This window comes from Rhincodon typus, chromosome 33 (genome assembly GCF_021869965.1).
Source record: "Rhincodon typus isolate 14 chromosome 33, sRhiTyp1.1, whole genome shotgun sequence".
Classification (NCBI taxonomy): domain Eukaryota; kingdom Metazoa; phylum Chordata; class Chondrichthyes; order Orectolobiformes; family Rhincodontidae; genus Rhincodon; species Rhincodon typus.
In genome coordinates, this window is record NC_063364.1 from 16923779 (window position 1) to 16944152 (window position 20374).

At 41.3% G+C, this 20374-nt stretch overlaps 1 protein-coding gene across 1 annotated transcript in view; it reads right to left on the reverse strand.

The window, feature by feature from the left end:
• Window positions 1-6105: 6105 nt before the first annotated feature.
• myo1ea (myosin IEa) overlaps window positions 6106-20374 on the reverse strand; it is a 135747-nt gene continuing 121478 nt past the window's right edge. The window contains exons 17-24 of the mRNA XM_048615726.1: window positions 19168-19313; window positions 18304-18450; window positions 17562-17719; window positions 16735-16827; window positions 13005-13212; window positions 11906-11941; window positions 9929-10098; window positions 6106-7365 (exon numbers count right to left, since the gene is read on the reverse strand). Of these exons, the coding sequence (XP_048471683.1) occupies window positions 7289-7365; window positions 9929-10098; window positions 11906-11941; window positions 13005-13212; window positions 16735-16827; window positions 17562-17719; window positions 18304-18450; window positions 19168-19313 (1035 nt within the window). The 3' untranslated portion in view covers window positions 6106-7288. The remainder of the gene's footprint in view (window positions 7366-9928; window positions 10099-11905; window positions 11942-13004; window positions 13213-16734; window positions 16828-17561; window positions 17720-18303; window positions 18451-19167; window positions 19314-20374) is intronic.

The following is a 20374-nucleotide window of genomic DNA, read 5'->3' on the forward strand; positions in this document are numbered from 1 at the left end:
CACTTGCAAATACTCTTGCATTTGACTTCCCAGTTGGTGTAAGTAGTGAGTTGCACAATCCTTTTAAAAGAAGCTGTTGTCTATTCCATAAGTAGAATTCCAAGGTGTGAACATGAAGCACACGTAAAGCAGTTACAGCAGTAAAAGGCCATTCACTGTTAAACTTAAAATACACGTTTGTACACTGTTTTGCTAAATGTGTTCTGATGGTCTTTTTTTAAGAGAACATGCTCTTTGCAATTTAAAGCAAGCAAGGGTCCTCCTTAGAGCAGAGGAGACTGAGGGGTGATACATATTATAATGTAAGATCAATTAAAATTTGAGGGGTCATAGTGTAGACAGGAAGGAACTGCCCCTTTTGGAAGGTCAATGACTGAGGTTTTTCACCCAGTGATGGGAATCTTCTACTTGCCCTCTCCCAACAGTGGTAGAGATAGAAATATTTAAAATTTGTGCTTGTGATGCTGAGCTGTAAAAGGCTTTTTGAGTGACTGGGTTATGTGTACTGTAGAGCTGACTCAAGCTAAAGTAATAGTGGTGTCAGAGTGATCAACCAGAAGTCAGCTGTTTTCCCACATAGATTCTCCAATGGGTAGTTTTTGTAGGAACAGATCTTCATTCTTCAGGCTTATTTGAAGAGGAATGGACCAACTAGCCAGTTGCATCTCCATTTGGAGGTAGAACACTTAAGTTTATTTTTACAAGTAATGGTGAGGACTTGTGACCTCTTTTGACCACTTCCTTTTAGAAGGATGAAGTTCTAAACTTTACATTCTCCATTTTTGACATGAAGTGTGGACAACTTTCAGTAAGTCTACACATCTCTACATGAATTGCTGTTAAAGATATTGGGTGCAGGAGAAGTTCTTGGATGGGGGATAAAAAAAACCTTGAATGGCTGAAGGAATACAAATGAATGAATTAGTTTTTATTGGGGATGGGATGTGGGGTATGAGTGACTGAGTCATATCTTAGACTAGTTTGTCTAATTATGAAGTTTTGTTCAACTATAAAACTGAGAATTGTTGTATAAGCAGAGCTTCTACTTGACCAGAAACTGAACTGTGGCAACTACGCAGTAAGGGGTAGCATAACTCCTGCTTCTACACAGCCTGTCCAGTATCTGCAAGCTACAAACCAACAATGTGATGGAATGTGCCTTGTGTTGCTGGAGCTGCACATATCAAGAAGCTTAACTCTGTCCAGGACAATGCAGCCCACTTCACTGGTACCACCTTTTTGCCAGTGTCTCTAAATTCACTCCCTTCACTGTAAACAGTATTGCAACATGCTTCTTTAAGGGCAGAAGTGAAGCACTCAGGCACTGAATTTATAATCAATGATATCAAACAATCTCTCCAAATGGTGTGAATGCAGTGTTGACAAGCCTACTAGGTCACTGCAGATGATCGAGTAGTGTCAGCAGCTGAATATAGGTTGTCCCTTCACCTGCTAATTAGATTAATTGAGGCAGACAGATCTTTAAAAAATTTTAAAAATAAGGTGCTGGAGACAAGCCAAATGACATGGTAGGTATGAGTCACTTGCTGAGGGTCTAACCAAATAACACTCCAAAACTACATGAGGAACATTTTAAGGACTATGGGTTTTACTCATTGGAGTTTAAAAGGATGAAAGGGGTCTAACTGAAACTTGGAATACTGAATGGCCTGGATAGAGTGGAAGTTGGGAAGATCTCTCCATTGGTAGGAGAGACTAAGGACCTGAGGGCACGCTCTTAGAATGAAGAGAAGACCTTTTTAGAACAGATGAGGAGAAACTTCTTCAGTCAGAGTGTGGTGAATCTATGGAATTCACTGCCTGTGGAGGCCAGGTCATTGAGTATGTTTAAGACTGAGATATAGGTTCTTGATGATCAAAGGTTATAGGGAGAAAGCAGGAGAATGGTGTTGAGGAACTTATCAGCCATGATTGAATGGCAGAGCAGAAATTGGGCCATTTGTATTATAGCCTTACTAACTAAGGTAGAGGGATTGTAAATTATCAAGGTGACAGTGTCAAAACAGGACAGTAAAGAAGGTTTTACAGATACAGAGCAGTGTGGTGGGGTCACATGTAGCACGACAGAACATGAACCCAAGATCACAGTTAAGGCCATCTTCGTGCGTAAGGAACTTGGCTATCAATTTCCGTTGTTGTTGTTACTGTTGCTGTTACGTATCTCCAAAGGCTGCCTTGGAGAGATACTTACCCAAAGATTGGAGGCTGAATGTCCTCTCTCCATTGGAGGGCTTACGGGAATGTTCCCTCCTAGTCAAGGAACATTCCTATGTGGCAATCATTGCACTGGTGTCTGTTCATCTGTTGTCATAGCATCTGCATTGTCTTGCCAATATTACCATGCCTCAGGGCATCCTTGCCTGCAGCGTATAAGGTAGATAATAATGGCCAAGTCACATGAGTATCTGATGGGTGGTGTTCCCATCTGTTAGTATCCATGTTGATCAGCATATCTTGCAGAGGTTGCTGTGGTAGTGTTGGTAGTGTTGTCAATGTCGTCTTGAAGGCTGGGTAGTTTGCTGCAAACGATGGTCTAAGGTTTGGTGGTTGTTTTGAAGATGAGAAGTGGAGGGGTAGGAATGATCTTGGTGATACGTTCATTGTCATTGCTGACATGTTTGGCTGCGAAGAACATGTAGTCTCTAATCTGAGGAACTGATGGACAACAGTACTGTCATCTGGCATGACTGTCACAATGTCTTCTGACAAGTTCATTTCATTTTGGTTTTTCACTGTGGTATGTTGGAACTAGCGATTCTTTTTTTTTTTTTTTTTTTTTGAGTTAGCATCCTATCTTTTTGAGGGTGTCTTTCAGGGTCTTCAGGTGTCTGTCTCATTCCTCCTCATTTTGAACAGATCCTGTGTACGTGCAGGCTGTCTCCTTTGGGAATGGCTTCTTTAACATGTTGAGGGTGGAAGATATAGAAGTGCAGCTTGAGGTTATCAGTAGGCTTGAGGGTAGAGTGAGTGTTGAGGTGTCTGTCCTTGATGGAGATGCGTATGTCCAGGAATGAGACTGATTTCTGAAGAGTAGTCCATGGTAAGTTTGGTGGAATGAAACTTGTTGATATCACTATGTAGTTGTTTCAGTGATTCCTCACCATGAGTCCAAAGGAAGAAAATGTCAATTGTAGATGGTGTATTGTGTGGGTTGGAGGTCCTGGGCAGCAAAAGAAATCTTGCTCAAACCTGTGCGTGAAAACATTGGGGTGCAAATCTGATCCCCATGGCTGTTCCAATCTTCTAGATGAAGAACTGGTTGTCAAATGTAAAGCTACTGTTTTCCAGGTTGAAGTGGATGTGTTGTAGGATGGTGTCTGGAAATTGACAGTTGTTGGTATTGAGTACTGAGGCTGTTGCAGCGATGCCATTGTCATGGGGGAGTGTTTGAAACATCCATTGTGTGACAAGGAGTGTTCCTGGTTCGCCTGCTCTGTGCGAGCTGAGTTTCTGTAAGAAGTCTGTGCAACAGAAGCTGGGGGTTCCTTGTACAATGGAGAAAAAAAAAATTATGCCATGTTCATTGCAGCCTTCAACATGTCATTGACGATGAACACTGGCCAAGATCATCCCTTCTCTCCTTCAAACAACTGCAAAACCTTTTAAAAACAATTGTTTTGTAGCAAACTACCCAGCCTTCAGGACAACATTGACCATAACCCTGGCACGTCAACCTTTGCGAGGCATGTTACATCATTGACATGGATACTACCATCACACATGGGAACACCACCCACCTAGCACATGGCAGACACTCAGCCAATGTAGTCTACATCATATGCTGCAGGCAAGGATGCCCTGAGGCATTGTATGTGGGCGAGTCTATTCAGATGCTATGACAATGGATGAATAGACACATAGCACAACAATCGCCTGACTGGGAGGGAACATTCAGTGGTCAAGGACATTCAGCCTCTAATCTTCAGATAAGCATCCTCTAAGGCAGCCTTGGAGATACGCAGCACAGAACTGCTGAGCAGAAACTGATAGCCAAGTTCCGTACGTACGAACATGGCCTCAACTGTAATCTTGGGCTCATGTTGTGCTACATGTGACCCCACCACACTTCTGTATCTGTTAAAATCTTCCTGTTTCAATACCATCACCTTGACAACTTGTTGTGATCTCTCTACCTTAATTAGTTTGTACAGTTTTGGATTACTTGTTACTTTGGTTAGACCCATGGCATATGACTCTTGCATTTAATATGTTATTCCAGTCATTTGGTTTGTCTCTAGCAACATTTTATTTTTAATATTTTGTAATTATCTCTCTGCCTCAATTAATTAGATTATAGGTCATCCCTTCTCCTGCTAGTCAGCTGTTGACACTACTCACACTGTCTGATACTCTTGATCACCTGCAGAGACTATTATTTGTACTGTTGACACTCCACTTGCACCATTTGTAAGATCTCTTGATTTCTGATTTATAATTTCAGTGCCTGAGTGTTTCACTTCACCTGCTGAAGGGGCGGTGCCCCAAAAGCTTGTGATTTCAAATAAACCTCTTGGACTATAACCTGGTGTCATGTGACTTCTCTGACCTTGTTCACCCCAGTCCAACACCAGCACTTCAACGTCAATACTCTCCTTAACCATTATCACCTAACCACCTTCCCTCCCCTGCTTTTGTTCCTTTCCTATTTTTTTTTCTGTACACTTTTTAATGAGGAATATTTGAGTCAGTCTGGCACTGCCTTGACTTGGATCTGTTATCATCACATCACCATAAATGCACAGGATAATCTGTACCTGTAACTCCATTTTACTTACTTTATTCTGTGTATTCATTATACATGTAGTATAACTCTGATTTAAAATTTGATTGTTTTAAAATTCTTCCTTATTTTGACTCCACTTACTAACTTGCTCTTCTCTATTCTAGTGCTATCTTTCTCACCCAGTATTTTGTGCACCCAGTGCAATGCACCCTAATAGAGGCTTCTGGTTCCTACATAATTAATTCAGCTGTTCCCCAACAGCACTAGTAAAATGCTACAGAATGGACTGGTTCTGTCCAGATACACCTGATCTAGCTTTGACAGGTGCTATCATCCCCCTCAATGTCAGTCCGAGTGCCCCAGGAATCTGAAGCCCTTTCTTCTAGGCCATCCTTCCAGCCATATAGTTATTTAACTTAGCCCACTATTTCTGGAGTCACTGGCATGTGGATTTTTTAAAGTTTTACGTTAGGATGTGGGTGTTGCTGGCCAGATTATTGTCTACCCCTAAATGTACTTGCTAGGGCCATTTCAGAAGGCAGCTTAGAGCCAACCACCTTGCTGCAGGTCTGGAGGCAGATGTAGACCAGTCAAGGATGACAGATTTCCTTCCCTAAAAGGGATTAATGAAATAAAACTGCCAGAAAGGCCAGCTTTCCAGATTTAATTCCAGAATTGAATTGAATTAAATTCCTCCACCTTTCGTGTAGGATTCAAACCCATGTCCCCAGAGCATTGATCTGGAGAACTAGATTACTAGTACAATGACATTACTTGGAGAGGAGTGAGTGGATAGGAATTATCTGGCGATTACCACTTCTGTGCTCCTGTTTGCTGTTTTCTATCCAGCTCTCTAAATTTGAACTGTAGATTACATTCCCACTTCCTACCTCCATTGTTGGTACCAATGTGAACCACAGTCTCTGGCTGATCACCCTCTCCCAGAAGAATGTCCTGCAGCTGCTCTGTGATATCCTTTACTCTGGCACCAGCAAGGCAACTGACCATTGTGAAGTCACAAATATAACTGTAGAAATGCCTGTCTGCTCCTTTAACTAAGGCAATCCCTATCATTACTGCTTTTCCATTCTCTCCTCTTTGCTCTCTTATACAGCTGGCCCACCTGTGACGCTATGACATTTTGCTTCTGTCATGAGCCAAAAGCAAAGACTGCAAAAATTGAGTGTTTACCTTCCCCAAAGTGAATTTATAATTTGCATTACTCATACACCAGATGGGAGAAAGGGTGAAGAAACAGGTTTCACAGCTTGAGTTTATTTTAGATCTGTTTAAATCATTACTGTGTTTGAGCCACTCTCCATTATAGATTGAAAAATGAAGCACAATTGTTCCAGATACTGTAGTTTTGAATAAATTTATTATTGTCAATCCAGTAATCCTAGTACATTTTAAATCTCATCCATATATAAATTTATAAAATTTACCACACTGGCCAAACAGAAAATGCAGCAGTATTTGACAGAGCTTCTATATTTTAGTTGTATAGCCTAAAGAAAGGTTTCCCAAAGTGGTGGTGGTGGTGGTTTGTATGGTGGAAGGGGGTCCAGACCTCAAGTAGGATTGTGAGCTAAAAGTTTGGGATCACGTGCTTCAAACACTATTGACAGCCATGGAGCTCTGACTGAGCTAAAACAGTAGTCGAACAGACAGGCCCCTGCTCTCTGTAGCCACCCACCCACTCCACCTTACAGCCTCCCTCATAGGTCTTGCTGCGAAGTCATGGCAATTTTTCAGCCTCAAAATGGAGTCACAGTGGAAAAACATTTGGTAAGCACTGGCCTAAAGCAATTTTTAGACATTAGCCTGTAGGGATAATCAGAGTTTCATAACATACAGTAAAGGAAAAAGACTAAAACATTTTCTCTTATTACCTCAACTTTACATCAGATATAGCACTTGTATGGACCAGCCACATTATGTATTTAATTAAAAGGCACTTTAAAATGCAAATGTTACATTTGTACAGTACTGAGAAGATCGCTTTCTCCTTGAACCTTCACACTGATCGCGAATGAAGTTTACGATCCCATAGCAATTGGTAGAAAGCTGAAACTATTTTCTTTGGGTGTCACATGCAAATATTCTTCATGACCCCAGCAAAGTTCAGTATTTTTCCCCATTTGGAATGCACTCCAAAAAAGAGAAGTTTCACCTTTCATCACTATTATTCCTGAAGAAACAGCAGATCACTAAGAAATACATGAGGGTCTGCTAAGCATTAATTGACTAAGGGCACTTCCAGGCAAGAATATAAAACACAGATAACCTATCATCGAAGTTAAATGCAACATTCTCTCTAAACTACCAGTTATACATCTTTATTTGTGAGGAAACAAAAGTATAAATACAATAAATTACAGTTCCTTCAGTACTATCCTAGCTGTTGTGTAGCTCCAGACTACCGATATTTTTGAATTATACACTACATTTCTATACAGTATGCCCTCCAGTCAGCAAAACATCACCTGCAGAATCATGATACTTCGATTTGGTTTTACAATAGATTTTGATAGTAACAGAGGATTATATCTTGGCAACATAGTTGTTGGGGAACAATCCCTGTTTCCCTCGCAGTCTCCCTATCCACCAGCCTGAGGGATCTATAAACGGAAAGAGGGAATTTAGACAGATCATCAGGCAGTTTAACAAAACATCCCCTGGCAGATTGAGGAGTCAATTCAAAAGGGTGCAAACATTAATTAAATTAAAATGTACACAATTAATGAAATTAAGGTCTACTAAATGGGGATTGTATATATTAGAGAAGTTCATGGGAAGACCCAGCTGAGTGCAACAAAGAATTATTCAACCTTTTGTTGAGTGTGAGAGGTTCTATTCCAATTTAGTGTCAAACTCAACCACAACCATTATCAACGAGATCTGAATTGGAGAATCTTAAATCAGGCAATGCTCTTTGTAATGTAAATGGTGCCATAACTGCACTCAGCAAAAGACAGATTACTGCCAAGTACAACTAAGCTAGAATCAACACCTCAATAACTAACCGTTTTCAGAATTTTTTTTTCACTTTACAGCCAATATAGTCACTTTGTGAACAAGAGAAGCTAATTTGTACAATTCAAGGTCTCTCAAACAGCAGTGAGTTGAACAAGCAAATTAACCTTTTCTTTTTATTTGGTAGTTCAGGGATAAATGTTGGCTGGAACACCGTTCTTCCCTGAAAAGTGCCAAAGCTGATTTACATTTGTCTGAGAAGACAGACGGAGGTTCAGTTTAATGCCTCATTTGAAAGGCAGTGCCTCAGACAGTGCAGAACTCCCCAGACACTGCTATAATGATTATGTCCTGGAGTGTGACTCATACCTACAACCCTCAGGTCAAAGATGCAAGAGTTACATTGAAGGGACATTGAAAATGAGGAACAGGAACAAGTTATACACCTCAACAAATGAGTTTTCACCCCTTGAAAGACAAATGATTTGATCTACGGAACTTGGTTAATGTTGGATCAAACGTTAAACTGTTTTCTCATCCACCCTCTTGAGTGGGCATAAATTATTCTGTAGCAGAATTCAAAGAGCAGGGAAGCTCTCCTGACGGATGGTAAAGTTTACACAGTCCAGTCTGGCAGTTAATCAAGTACTGTGTGAAATATATCCTATACAAAAACAACTGGGATTTTAACTTTTTACACTTATGGGATCACAGACTAGATGCAGGGGAGAGGTTTCTCCTGGCTGAGGAATCTAGAACAAGGAGTCAAAGCCTCAGGATATGGGTAGGACATTTAGGACTGAGTTAAAGAAAGATCTGTTCACTCAAAGGCTGGTGAACCTGTGAAATTGTCTACCTCAGAAGGCTGTGAAGGCTAAGTCACTCAATATATTCAAGAAAGACATAGATTTTTTTACATTTTAAAGGCATCAAGAAGTATGGGGAAGTAGCAGGAATATGGCATTGAAATAGAGGTTCAGTTATGATCGTATTGAATGGCAAAGCAGACTCAAAAGCCCAAGTGGCCTACTCTTTCAAGTTTCTATGTTTCTATGAATGTGTTTCCAGCTACACCATCCTAATATGTTCTGTAATCTCCTTCATAAAATGTGTTTTTCTTAAACTGAGATATCCAAAGTGAAGGGCCAACAAATGCAAGGCAGCAGTAAGATTGAAAAAAACAGGAGAAAAAGGAGATAATTCAGAAAGTTCATGCCTGGTTGAAGTTAAGCTTGGGTTTTTAAAAACCTGGATAGAATACTAACAAGTTCTACAGTGTTGAGGCTCACTACTATAAGAAATTGGAGTGGCAGGCAGTGCAATAAGTTTTTATTGCAGCGGAGGAATTATGCAGCTACAGAGGCCTGGATTTTACAGTTAGTGTTGAATGCGCAATGTTTGTCTGAAAGCTGCTCGCAAAGTTTTAATGGGATTTTGAGCATCCTTTTTTCTCTGGCCTGATTCCTGTTCCAGTGTAGCATCCTCTACAGAGAAACTGTGAGCAGGTCAAGAAAGAGGGGAGCTCTACAACCAATAAGACTGAAGAATCCTCACTGAGAAACACAACCAAAATCAGAAGGAATAAAGGAGGAAATATAAATTTGATTTAAACAGAGTAAAGAACAGAAAGTGAAGACTGGAAAACACAGCTGTGATTGAGAAAGAATGAAATAAAATTACAATTTTAACTTTTTAAAAAATCCCTGAACACTGAATTTCTTTTGCTGGAAGGAGACTCCACACATCCAAAATGCAAGGTTGTGTATCACCGATTGTCAATTAACACCTGGTTAAAAATTAGCTTAGACCTGAATGCACCAGTCCTAATGTTCTCAGTCAGTCTTAGGTGAGATTGGTGGACAAAGGCAGCAAGGTCACACAACTGAACCCATTTCCGGGCTGAGTCCAGAGATGGGGAATGTAAAAGCACACCCTGGTGAGAGATGAGGCATCCAACGCAAACTTTCATTTTTGTCCATTTTATTAAATGTGTGAAAAACACAGGTCACTGCTCATTTACTATGTTGCCTCACCGTTTCTTAAAAACACAAAATCCAGCCTACATCAGTGGGGAACTGCAGACTATCTGCGCAAGTCAATTAACTAGGGAATAGAGTACGTTTTCAACTTTTTGATTATATTTAATTTGACTGAACATGCAAAGAGGAAGAAAGCTTTTGGCTGTATTTAAATTAAGCCACTACTTACCTTCCCTAACTATTTCTATAACATCTTCTGCATTAAAGCTAAGTTCATCTGTGTCCTGAGCATCATACGCATACAGTGCTTTGCACTGTGGTACCTGAGGCTTGGGTTTGGGTTGTGGTTTAGGACGACCTCCCGCTGGGGGTGGACGATTTGTCATCTGTCTGCGTGCACTAAAGTAAAAGAGAGAGTTACAGTAAGTCACTGGTCCACACCTTGAACTTCTGCTGCCAGTTTATTTTGCACATGGGTTTACTTCAACAGTTCAGCACTGAGGAAAGATCAGAGAATGCAAAATTGTCCATCAGGAGTGTCCACACTCTTTCATTTTGAGGAGCATTCAGGTTCTGGCATGGAGCTTTATGGACCTCTTTGAGATTCAAGAGCAACTTGCCTATTTATCCGTAAATATGCTGTTCTGAGGCAAAGCTTTGCCTGAGACCCCCATGATATATAATTTTTAATCAGGATGAATCTGCAAGTAAGACAGCAAATCATAAATAGGGGAGAATTGATTGCCAGGGCTCATGGCTTAGGTATGGATATGGCAGGTAGTTTGGACACCCCTGTGGATCAGCATCAATGCACAATGAGTGGAAAAAATTGTGAAATATTCCAAATATTCTTGTATCTCCTTATTCCAAATATTCTTGTATCTCCTTGATTGATCTCGAGTTTAGTTACTCATCATCTCTCTAGTTGTTGAATCCTCTCTCCTGAAACACACCACGAGTTTATTTATCCTCCTCAGTTCATGCCTTTGCTTCACAAAGTGGCTTCCAACTCTTATGCATCTTCAAACGTATCTTTATTTTAAATGCTCCCCACCACCACCCCCAACAACTTGTATTTCATTACTTCTAACATCCTAATTATTAAATTTTTCCCCTGGTATTTGATTAGATTAAACTTTCTTAATCCCCTTTATAATCTTGAAATTTCATTTTTTAAACAAAGTAAATCAAATTAACTAGTTTGGATACCCCACTGCCCAGATTTTTCCTGCAATTTGCTTGCAGCTTCTATACTTGTGTCACTCTATCTCAAGTTTCAGCAGCTACACCCCAAGTCCTTAATTTGGAGGAAGTCCTCATAATTATCACATGTTTAACAAACCTTTTTTCAGGAAAAAGTTTACTTCCTCTAATAACCCAAAAGAAATACAGGGATTCTTCCTCCTTATCTAAACCCTCAAAGTGCAGGGAAGCCCGAATGGGAAACTGATTTCTTTAGAATCCTGTAACTTAGGAGTGAATTCAACTTGGTGTTGGTGTTGACTTTTTGAAAGAGCTTCCCTTTGCTTTCCTGCATATCGTCCTTTTCAAGAATACATATTCCCCTTTGAAAGTTATTCTTGAATCTGCTTCCACTCTTCTCTCAGGCACTGCAATCCTGATTGTAATAACCTGTTGCAGTAAGAAACTCCCCCAGCCTCATCTTTTACCAACCCTCCTGTAGAGACAGTTTATTGGCTTCTACCCCATCAAAGTTTTAAGAATAGATCTCAGTACTAGGGCTTTCTACTGAGAAATCTGGCACTGTGCAACATGATGCCTATACGCCAAATGCACCCATACTTTTTAATATTTTATGTTTTAGTTTTGAAAAAAAAATTGCAACAGCAACACAGGATAGGACATGGTGCAGCGCATTTTTACGGTCAGACCTGAGCATAGTTCATTCCTTCAACACACACAGTATCTCCATTTTAACAGCTGCAAGGGTATTGATGAGGATTATTTTATACAGGTTTCAGTAAATAATGAAGTCACATTAACAGCAAGAAATATCACTACAGCCACGACTGTCTATAACTAGGTTAGCATGATAGTTTCCTACATCCCGGTTAGAACTAAAACTGGTGATAAGTTATCAGACCTACTACATGCTTCTAAATACTAAATGAAAATAAACCAGCTGTACTAAATCCAGAAACAACACCATGGGAACCACCACCAAAAAGCATCATTTTTGACTCACTTTCCTCCATTTGGTCGTGTCATTCCAGTATGTTTACTATAAAAAGGAAGAAATTTTTACAATGATTTATATGCACCTAATATAAATGCTATAAGTAATACAGCAAAATAGGTGAGGCAAAGTTTTTTTTGGTCACATCATGTTTACTGGTTGGATTAATTTAATGCAGGAGTTTCTACAATGTCATTCATAGGGAGAACAGTTTCATTCATTTTGCTTCTCAATCGCCATCAGATTGTATTGCAGCTCCATGACCTGCCATCAGAGGGCACATGTTTCACATGATTTGGCATACAGAGCTCCCCTGGAACATGTCACCTCAGTGTCCAGCTGAACCCAGGCTGAAGTTTCATGACTGAGGAAAGCTGTTCCCTGTGACTCAATGTTCAACAGTTTGATTACTGTTCAATTGTTAAACTGTCAGCTGCACCACTGGCAAACTTATTTCAGTTTTTAGTTCCCTGATCCCCGATAAGGTAGCTGATCTCAATTATGGCGATATTGGTAAAACTATATCTTAGAATCCACAGAACAGTGTTTGAAGAGATAAATTAGCCTTGACTTCCACTTCTTACACCTGTCTTGTGACTTTTGCTGCAAATTATGTGTAGGTGTCAGGTGAAGTCAGGATTAGGCCTGGTCATGAAGGTCTCAGAGAAACAATTCGCTGATGACTGGGACATTCCTTCTTTAAGAGAAGTTTTAGGATATGTGTGTGTGGAAGGGTACAACAAGAGTTCTTCACTTTTGTACCCTTTCCTACTTCCCTGTTAAACAGGTTCTCAGCACAAATGTACCCATACTTCTCAACAAAGTGAAATAATCCGTGTCTCAAGGTAGAGATTTCCTGGAAAGATGCTCTTCAGTGCCAATAACAAAGCCAGTCACAATTGTTAGATAATCTTCTATGTCTCACAGACGTACAATGTTCCTGCACCTGGGATGTGCACCTCCAAGTTTTTCCTCCTAGTGGAATTCCAGCACACTTCCAAGGAATGGAACTAAAGTTCCTCAACCAATCAAAGGCCATTGACTGTGCTGAGAGATATAACAAGACAAAAGAAACCTAAAGTAGCCAAATGCCTGGAGCTCCTCTTACCCTGCAGCACCCTGCTCGGGCACTTTCAGGAAATCCAGATTATGTTGAATGCGGGCGTGTTGCTCTGCGAAGTTGGCGCCTGGCCTTGGCAGTGATGGTCGGTCTGACTTAGTGCCTTGGTAGGGTATTCTCTGAGTGGGTTGAGAATTTAAAGGTGGCCATTGCGAGGTGTTATGGAAACCTTTTACAACTCCATTCTGATGGGAACCTTCAAACAACAAATCGAGAGGGAATCCATTTTAGTTCTTCTAAGGAAAACGTATATGTGCGGTAGTAGTGGCATTGATTGTAGTTAGTAGTGGGATATAAATTTGTCATTTTGAAACAAATTTGCCAAAGAATAATTCAAATGACATTGACATATATTCAATATAACAATTTTAGCATTTTAGGAGTCTACAGCACAGAAAAAGGCCCTTTGGCCCATTAACTCTACACCGGTCAAAAACAAGCATCTAACTATCCTATTCCCATTTTCCAGTGTTTGGCCCACATCTTTGAATGCCTCAGCATCGCAAGTGCACATCTAAATACTTCTTAAATGTAATGACTTTGTCGCTTAATTCATCTAAGTTATTACCCTCTCTGTATCCCTGCCCTGTTTCCTTCTCCCTGCGTGTATATAGGTGTTGGGAGGCTGGGGAGGGGTGGGGTGGGGAGGTAGAATTAGAGGAACTACTTCACCTACCTCTATGTACTAAATCATAAACACGTGCTTTTTGTGCTGTTATTGCACACAGGGAACAGAGCGATTCCTGCCTCGCAATAATTTCAAGTCAACCTGCGATCAAGCTCAGCCTGTTTTTGACAGTACTGCCTTTACGCTAGCTCAGCTGGCATATCCAACGTTGGAAAGTCCTGGTTGAAATGATCAGAGACAGGGTCAACACAAATGTCTCAGTCTTCCAGATCAGTGGAGGGGGGTAATTCACGGACTCTCAGAATTATTACAGTGCAGAAGGAAGCCATTTGGCTCATTGCACTGTACTGGCTCTGTTGTCCAGTGTTGTTCTATTACCAAGTGCAAATCTCCTGCCTTTTCCCCATATTCCTGTACATATTACTATCCAAAAAATTATGCCTTCAATGCCTCAATTGAAACGGCCTGCGTGACAATATCTCCATACAGTGCATTCAATGCACCAAGAACTTGCTGTGTGAAAAAGGTTTTTCTCACATCACCCTTGCTTTGTTGGCACATCACTGGTGTTGATGCCAAGGTTCTTGCTGTTTCTTCAAATCGAATCTTACCTACCACCATGGCCAAGTCTGCTTTGAAGCAGTTAAAACTGTCAACATTTTTTCAATCTTTGGCACTATTGGATCCTCCTCCTTGGCCAACGTGGCAATCTGGGACAGAACTTCTGTGAATCTGATGTGTAGAAACCCTGACATCTCTTGTTTAAACCTAGTGCGAGACTATTTTTCATAACTGCAATTTAAGAAGCACCCTAACTTATAAATATAAACAAAGCCCCACTTTATAAATTGCATGGAATTTGATTTTTTTTTTCTTTTCACTATCTCCACCACTCACCCCCCACCCCCAAATAATGTTTCCTATTTCTCTCATGAAGACATTAAATTACATCAGAGAACAGCTTTGTGGGCTCCAATCACCCATGATCCCCCTAGACTGCAAGATTTTGCAGGCTATTCATCAACATGAAAGCCCAGTCCTCCCCTTGTGTGAATAATTGCTGACTTCCATCAGGGCTTGCTGGCTAATGACCAGATCAGGCAGAGTTCGCTCTCTGTATTGGCAAACTGAATGGAATATGTACACCAAACCTGCTTTTGGGTTGCCAACTCTGGTTGGACGTATTCCTGGAGGCTTCATCACATGACCACTTAACCCCAGCCACCCCATCACCCACCCCCTGTAGTACTGCCTTTGGTCTCCTGACATCAATTCTCACTAAGCCCCCATTCCTGACTCAGTCCAACAGTTTTCTTTCCTTCATATTCCCAATTAGAAAAAAAGAACAATACAGCACAGGAACAGGTCCTTCGGCTCTCCAAGCCTGCGCCAACACATTTTGCCCTTCCATATTAAAACTGTCTCACTTACAGGATCCGTATCCTTCTATTCCCTTCCTATTCATGTATTCATCCAAGTGTTTCTTGAATGCTGCTATTATGTCTGCTTCCACCACCACCTCTGGCAACACGTTCCAGGCACTCACCACCAGGCACTTTGTGCGAAAAATGTGCCTCACACATCTGTTTTAAACTTCCCCCCTCACACCTTGAACCTGTGTCCCCTAGTAATTGACCCTTCCACCATGGGAAAAAGCCTCATACTTTCCACTCTATCCATGCCATTCACAATCTTATAAATTTCTATAAAATCAACCCTCAACCTCCTGCATTCCAGTGAAAACAAAACTAATCTATCCAACCTTTCTTTATAGCTAAAATCCCCCATACCAGGCAATTAACTGGTAAACCTTTTCTGTACTATTTCCAAAGCATTCACATCCTTCTGGTAGTGTGGTAACCAAAACTGTATGTAATATTCCAAGTGTGGCCTAACTAAAATTCTATAAAACTACAGTATAACTTGTTTATTCTTATACCCAATGCCCCTTCCAATGAAGGCAAACATGCCATAGGGCTTTTTTACTACCTTATTTACCTGCACTGCCACCTTCAGTGATCTGTGGAACTGCACACCCAGATCCCTTTGCATATCAATACTTCTAACGGTTCTGCCATTCGCTGTATAATTTCCACTTGTACTTGACCTTCCAAAATGCATCACCTCACATTTTTCCAGATTAAACTTCATCTGCCATTTTTCTGCCCATGGCTCCAACTGATCCATATCTTGATGTATCCTCTGGCAATCTTCCTCATTATTCGCAACTCCACCAATCTTTGTGTTGTCTGCAAACTTACTAATTAGACCAGCTACGTTTTCGTCCAAATCATTTATGTAGATCATGAACAGCATAGGTCCCAGCACTGATCCCTGTGGAACATCACTGGTCACAGCCCTCCATTCTGAAAAGCATCCTTGCACCACTACCCTCTGTCTCCTATGACTGAGCCAGTTCTGTACCCATCTTGCCAACTCACCCCAATACCATGTGACTTCACCTTTTGTCTCAGTCTGCTATTCGGGACCATGTCAAAGGCTTTACTGAAATCCACGTAGACAACATCAAACGCTTTACAAAATAAAAACCAACAGAACTGCGGATGCTGTAAATCAGGAACAAAAACAAAGTTGCTGGAAAAGTTCAGCAGGTCTGGCAGCATCTGTGGAGGAGAAAACAGAGCTAACATTTTGGATCCGGTGACCCTTCCTCAGAACCCCTTCCTTTGTTCTGAGGAAGGGTCACTGGACCCGAAACGTTAACTCTGTTTTCTCCATCAAACGCTTTACCCTCATCAATCATCTTCGTCACTTCCTCAAAAAGCCCGATCAAGATAGTGAGGCATGGCCTCCCCCGCACAAACCATGCTGTTTATCGCTAATCAGTCCATTTGCTTCTAAATCTTGACCCCGAGAATCTTTTAGTTTTTAAATTACCTTTTCCTAAAAACAAAAAGCGTGACTCCAGGTTTTACTCCAGGGTTGCTCTCAGCAGTGCTCTGGAGATAAAATCTTTACTTCTGAAATTTCTTGGCCTCCATTTCTTTTCTTAGATTTTCACAATCTGATGATCACACGAGAGAACTGTAATCTTAATCTTAATAGAATTGTACTCTTACAGTGATTTACCTGGAGGAGGGGGAGCTGCTCGAGTTGGGACAGATGTTATTTGAGGCCTAGTTGTTTGTTGTCTCCCTTGTGTCAAGTCCCTCCTTGTGGGTCCTAGAATGAAAAGGTACAAAATAATGGAGATTCATCAAACAAACATTCATGGCCATCAGCACTAATCAACACTAGAGAAGGATTGCAAATGAAGTTTAATCAGCAGGCTGTAAATGTACAATTAAAAGTTTCTTAGAGACAGTGTGCTTTAAACAGTTTATTTTACTCTCTCACATATGTAGCAGAAAATACCTAAACACATGCAGCATAAAAATGTGCAACTTAATTCCTTTTTAGTGCACATGATGGCTGTGTGACCCAGTGTTACCAAGCCACATAACTGATACCTGGCCTGACAGTTAGTTGCAAAACACACGCATACGCGCGCGCGCGCACACACAAACATTTTTGACACTTTCACTGCACAGTGCCTTTTTGTTTTTATGTACTTTAGTATAAATCAAACATCAAACATCAAACAAGTTCTTTATATTAATGCAATATTATTTGTTCCATACATTGTGATTTGGGTCTCAGTTGTTTTATTCTTGATTTAATTTTCTGCCCATTCTGACAAACTGGGGATTGAAATGAAGCATTCTGTTCTGTCACACAAGCTAAACAATTCTTACACTGTTCTTGGGTTAATTCACAGGATCAAATTAGTGGAGCAAGTCAATTTGACTTTTCCCATCTCCTGCTACAATCTGATCACTAATACTAGCATTTATTGTGTAACATCGTTGTGTAGATGTTCCTGTAAGGCTAAGTGCTATGGTGAATGAGTCACTTACGTGAGTTCTTAGGTAACCCTGGGCCAATGCTGACCTGCAAGGTTTTACTGCTGGGTTTGAGCACGGCCATGTTCCCATTGCCTTGGATGAACTGGATTTGGCGAGAGCTACCAGCACTCCAAGGGCCCCAGTTATCCTTCCTCACCTTCATTTCAAGTCTGAGTAACAGTAAAAACAAGTGTTAAACAGAAAGAAGACACATGCATTTATGTAGCATCTCCCAGGGCCTCTGATGACCTCAGGATGTGCAAGAAAGTCTTATGACCAATGATTTAAGAAGCCTGGTCACTATTGTACCTTTGAGAAACAGTGCAGCCAGCTGCCACACAGAAAGATCCCACAGCCAGCAATGATAATAAAGAGCCAGTTCATGTAGTTCATGTAAGGGGGTTAACTGCTGGCCAGAAAACCAGGGGACATTCCCCTGCTCTTTTTCACAATACAGCCATGGGATCCATATCCATCCGTGAGGTTTAATGGGGCCTTACCTTAATATCTCCTCCAAAAGAGTATCGCGCTGGAGTGCCAGCCTGGATTATGTGCTCCAGTGACTGGAGTGTGGTTGGAACCCACAACTTGCTTACCCAGTGGCGAGAGTGACCAGGCCAATGTGTAAAATAATGTGGAAATGCTCCAGAATGAAGCAGTTTCTGCGCCATGCACTGATGGGTTGTTAAGTAATTTGCAAGGTTTTGGAGTGCTGCATGTGTGTGCAGACCTATACAACAGCAGAAGTACTCACGTGTTACTAAATCTTAGAGGTAGTTTCCTTTGCATTCGCTCTTCGTAGCGTTTTGATAAGAGGCTGATGAACTCAGTTTTAAAGACAGACTCCAGCAGACTGTCATACTCCTGCTCATGTAGGATGAAGAAGTCATCTTGCAGTGTGCTGCAGAAAGAACAGAGTCTGGGATTTACTCTTGAATTGTCATATGCTAAATATCACCAGTTCGATCTCACTTTCAGTCTTCTTCAATGGTTAAAAAAAAAAGCAAAACACTCAGCTTGCTGGAAATCTGAACCAAATACAGGAAGCTGGAAAAACTTAGCAGGTCTGGCAGCACATGCGGAGAGAGAAACTAAAGTTAACATTTCAAATTCAGAATGGCTCTTCTTTGGCACACAGTTCTGAAGAAATCATACTGAACTTGAAACATTAACTTCTTGGAATAGTGCTTAGGACCTAAATAGATAGACAGGATTCATACCTTTGTCTCCCATTTAATAGAAGAAGTACACTAAACCACAGAGGAGGATATAAATACATAACATTCAATGTACAAACAAGCGAATTAGGAGCACCAGTAGGCCATTCAGTCCCTTGAGACTGCTGCACCATTCAATGAGGTAATGCCCAATGGGACTACGGCCTCAACTCCACATTTCCAATTACCCTCCCAATAACCATCAACTCAAAAAACAAGGGTGTTGCTAACTGAGCATAACTGCAAACAGCATTTCATACAAGTTTTGTGACTGTGACATTCACAGTGAGGCTGACATTCTGAAAGCACGAGTCGGTAGAGAACTCCAAGATGACGCTACACGACAGTTTTGTGAATGCCTAACAGTCACTGCTGCTGCTTGCTTGATCACTCTGACTTACCTCAGTGAAATGGTTAAAATCCGCTCCAACTCGATCTTTCTCTTTAGCACTTCTTTCACCTGGCCTTTCATAGGACCATCCTTTACCTTCTCTCGTCCAATGAGATACACAAACTTCGGGGTGAGCACAAGGTCACGCTTCACACTCTGGAAGCAGAACAAGTTATTTTAATATTCTGTCACAGGGAGCCAGACAAATGAATTAGTGTTCGACAGATACCAAGCAGCTTTTCAACTACATGTGATATGAGCCTTATTGAGTTGGAGAGAAGCTATCAGGACAAGAGCTGAGGTGAAAATGTTTTTTGAACTTAATTGACCCCATTGTGAATGACAACCTGATAAACTTTGATGAATAATGGAGTTTTCTTTCATGTTTCTCTTGGTCCTTCTGGGTCACAAGACCAAAGCTCCATCAACAACACTTTGTAAGCCAGTGTCCTCCAGCACCTAGCAAAGGGAACACCATAACCTGCAAGTGTCCTAACTACGAACTACATCACTGCTTCCTCACTGTCGCTGGGTCAAAATCCTGGAAGTCCCTTCCTAACAGCACTGTGGATGAGCCTATTTTATAAGGACTGAAGTGTGCAAACCACCTTCTCAAGGGCCATTAGGTATGGGGAATTCCCGGTCATGCATATGAAATGAAAAGATAGCTAAGATAAAGCATCATAGGCCTTCCATCTTTTAAATCTAATTTTTTTCTCCAGGCACAAAGCAGAATCATCCTGATGCAAGATAACAAGGTGTAGAGCTGGATGAGCACAGCAGGCCAAGCAGCGTCAGAGGAGCAGGAAAGCTGACGTTTCGGGTCTGGACCCTTCTTCAGAAATGGGGGAGGGGAAGGGAATTCTGAAATAAATAGAGAGAGGGGAGGAGGCAGATGGAAGATGGATAAAGGAGCAGATAGGTGGAGAGGAGACAGACAGGTCAAGGAGGCGGGGATGGAGCCAGTAAAGGTGAGTGTAGGTGGGGAGTTAGGATGGGGTTGGTCAGTTAAGGGAAGACGGACAGGTCAAGGAGGTGGGGATGAGGCTGGTAGGTAGGAGGTGGGGGTGGGGGTTGAAGTGAAAGGAGTGGATAGGTGGGAGAAAGGACGGACAGGTCAGGGAGGCGAGGACGAACTGGGCTGGTTTTGGGATGAGGTCGGGGATGGGAAGATTTTGAAGCTTGTGAAGTCCACATTGATACCATTGGGCTGCAGG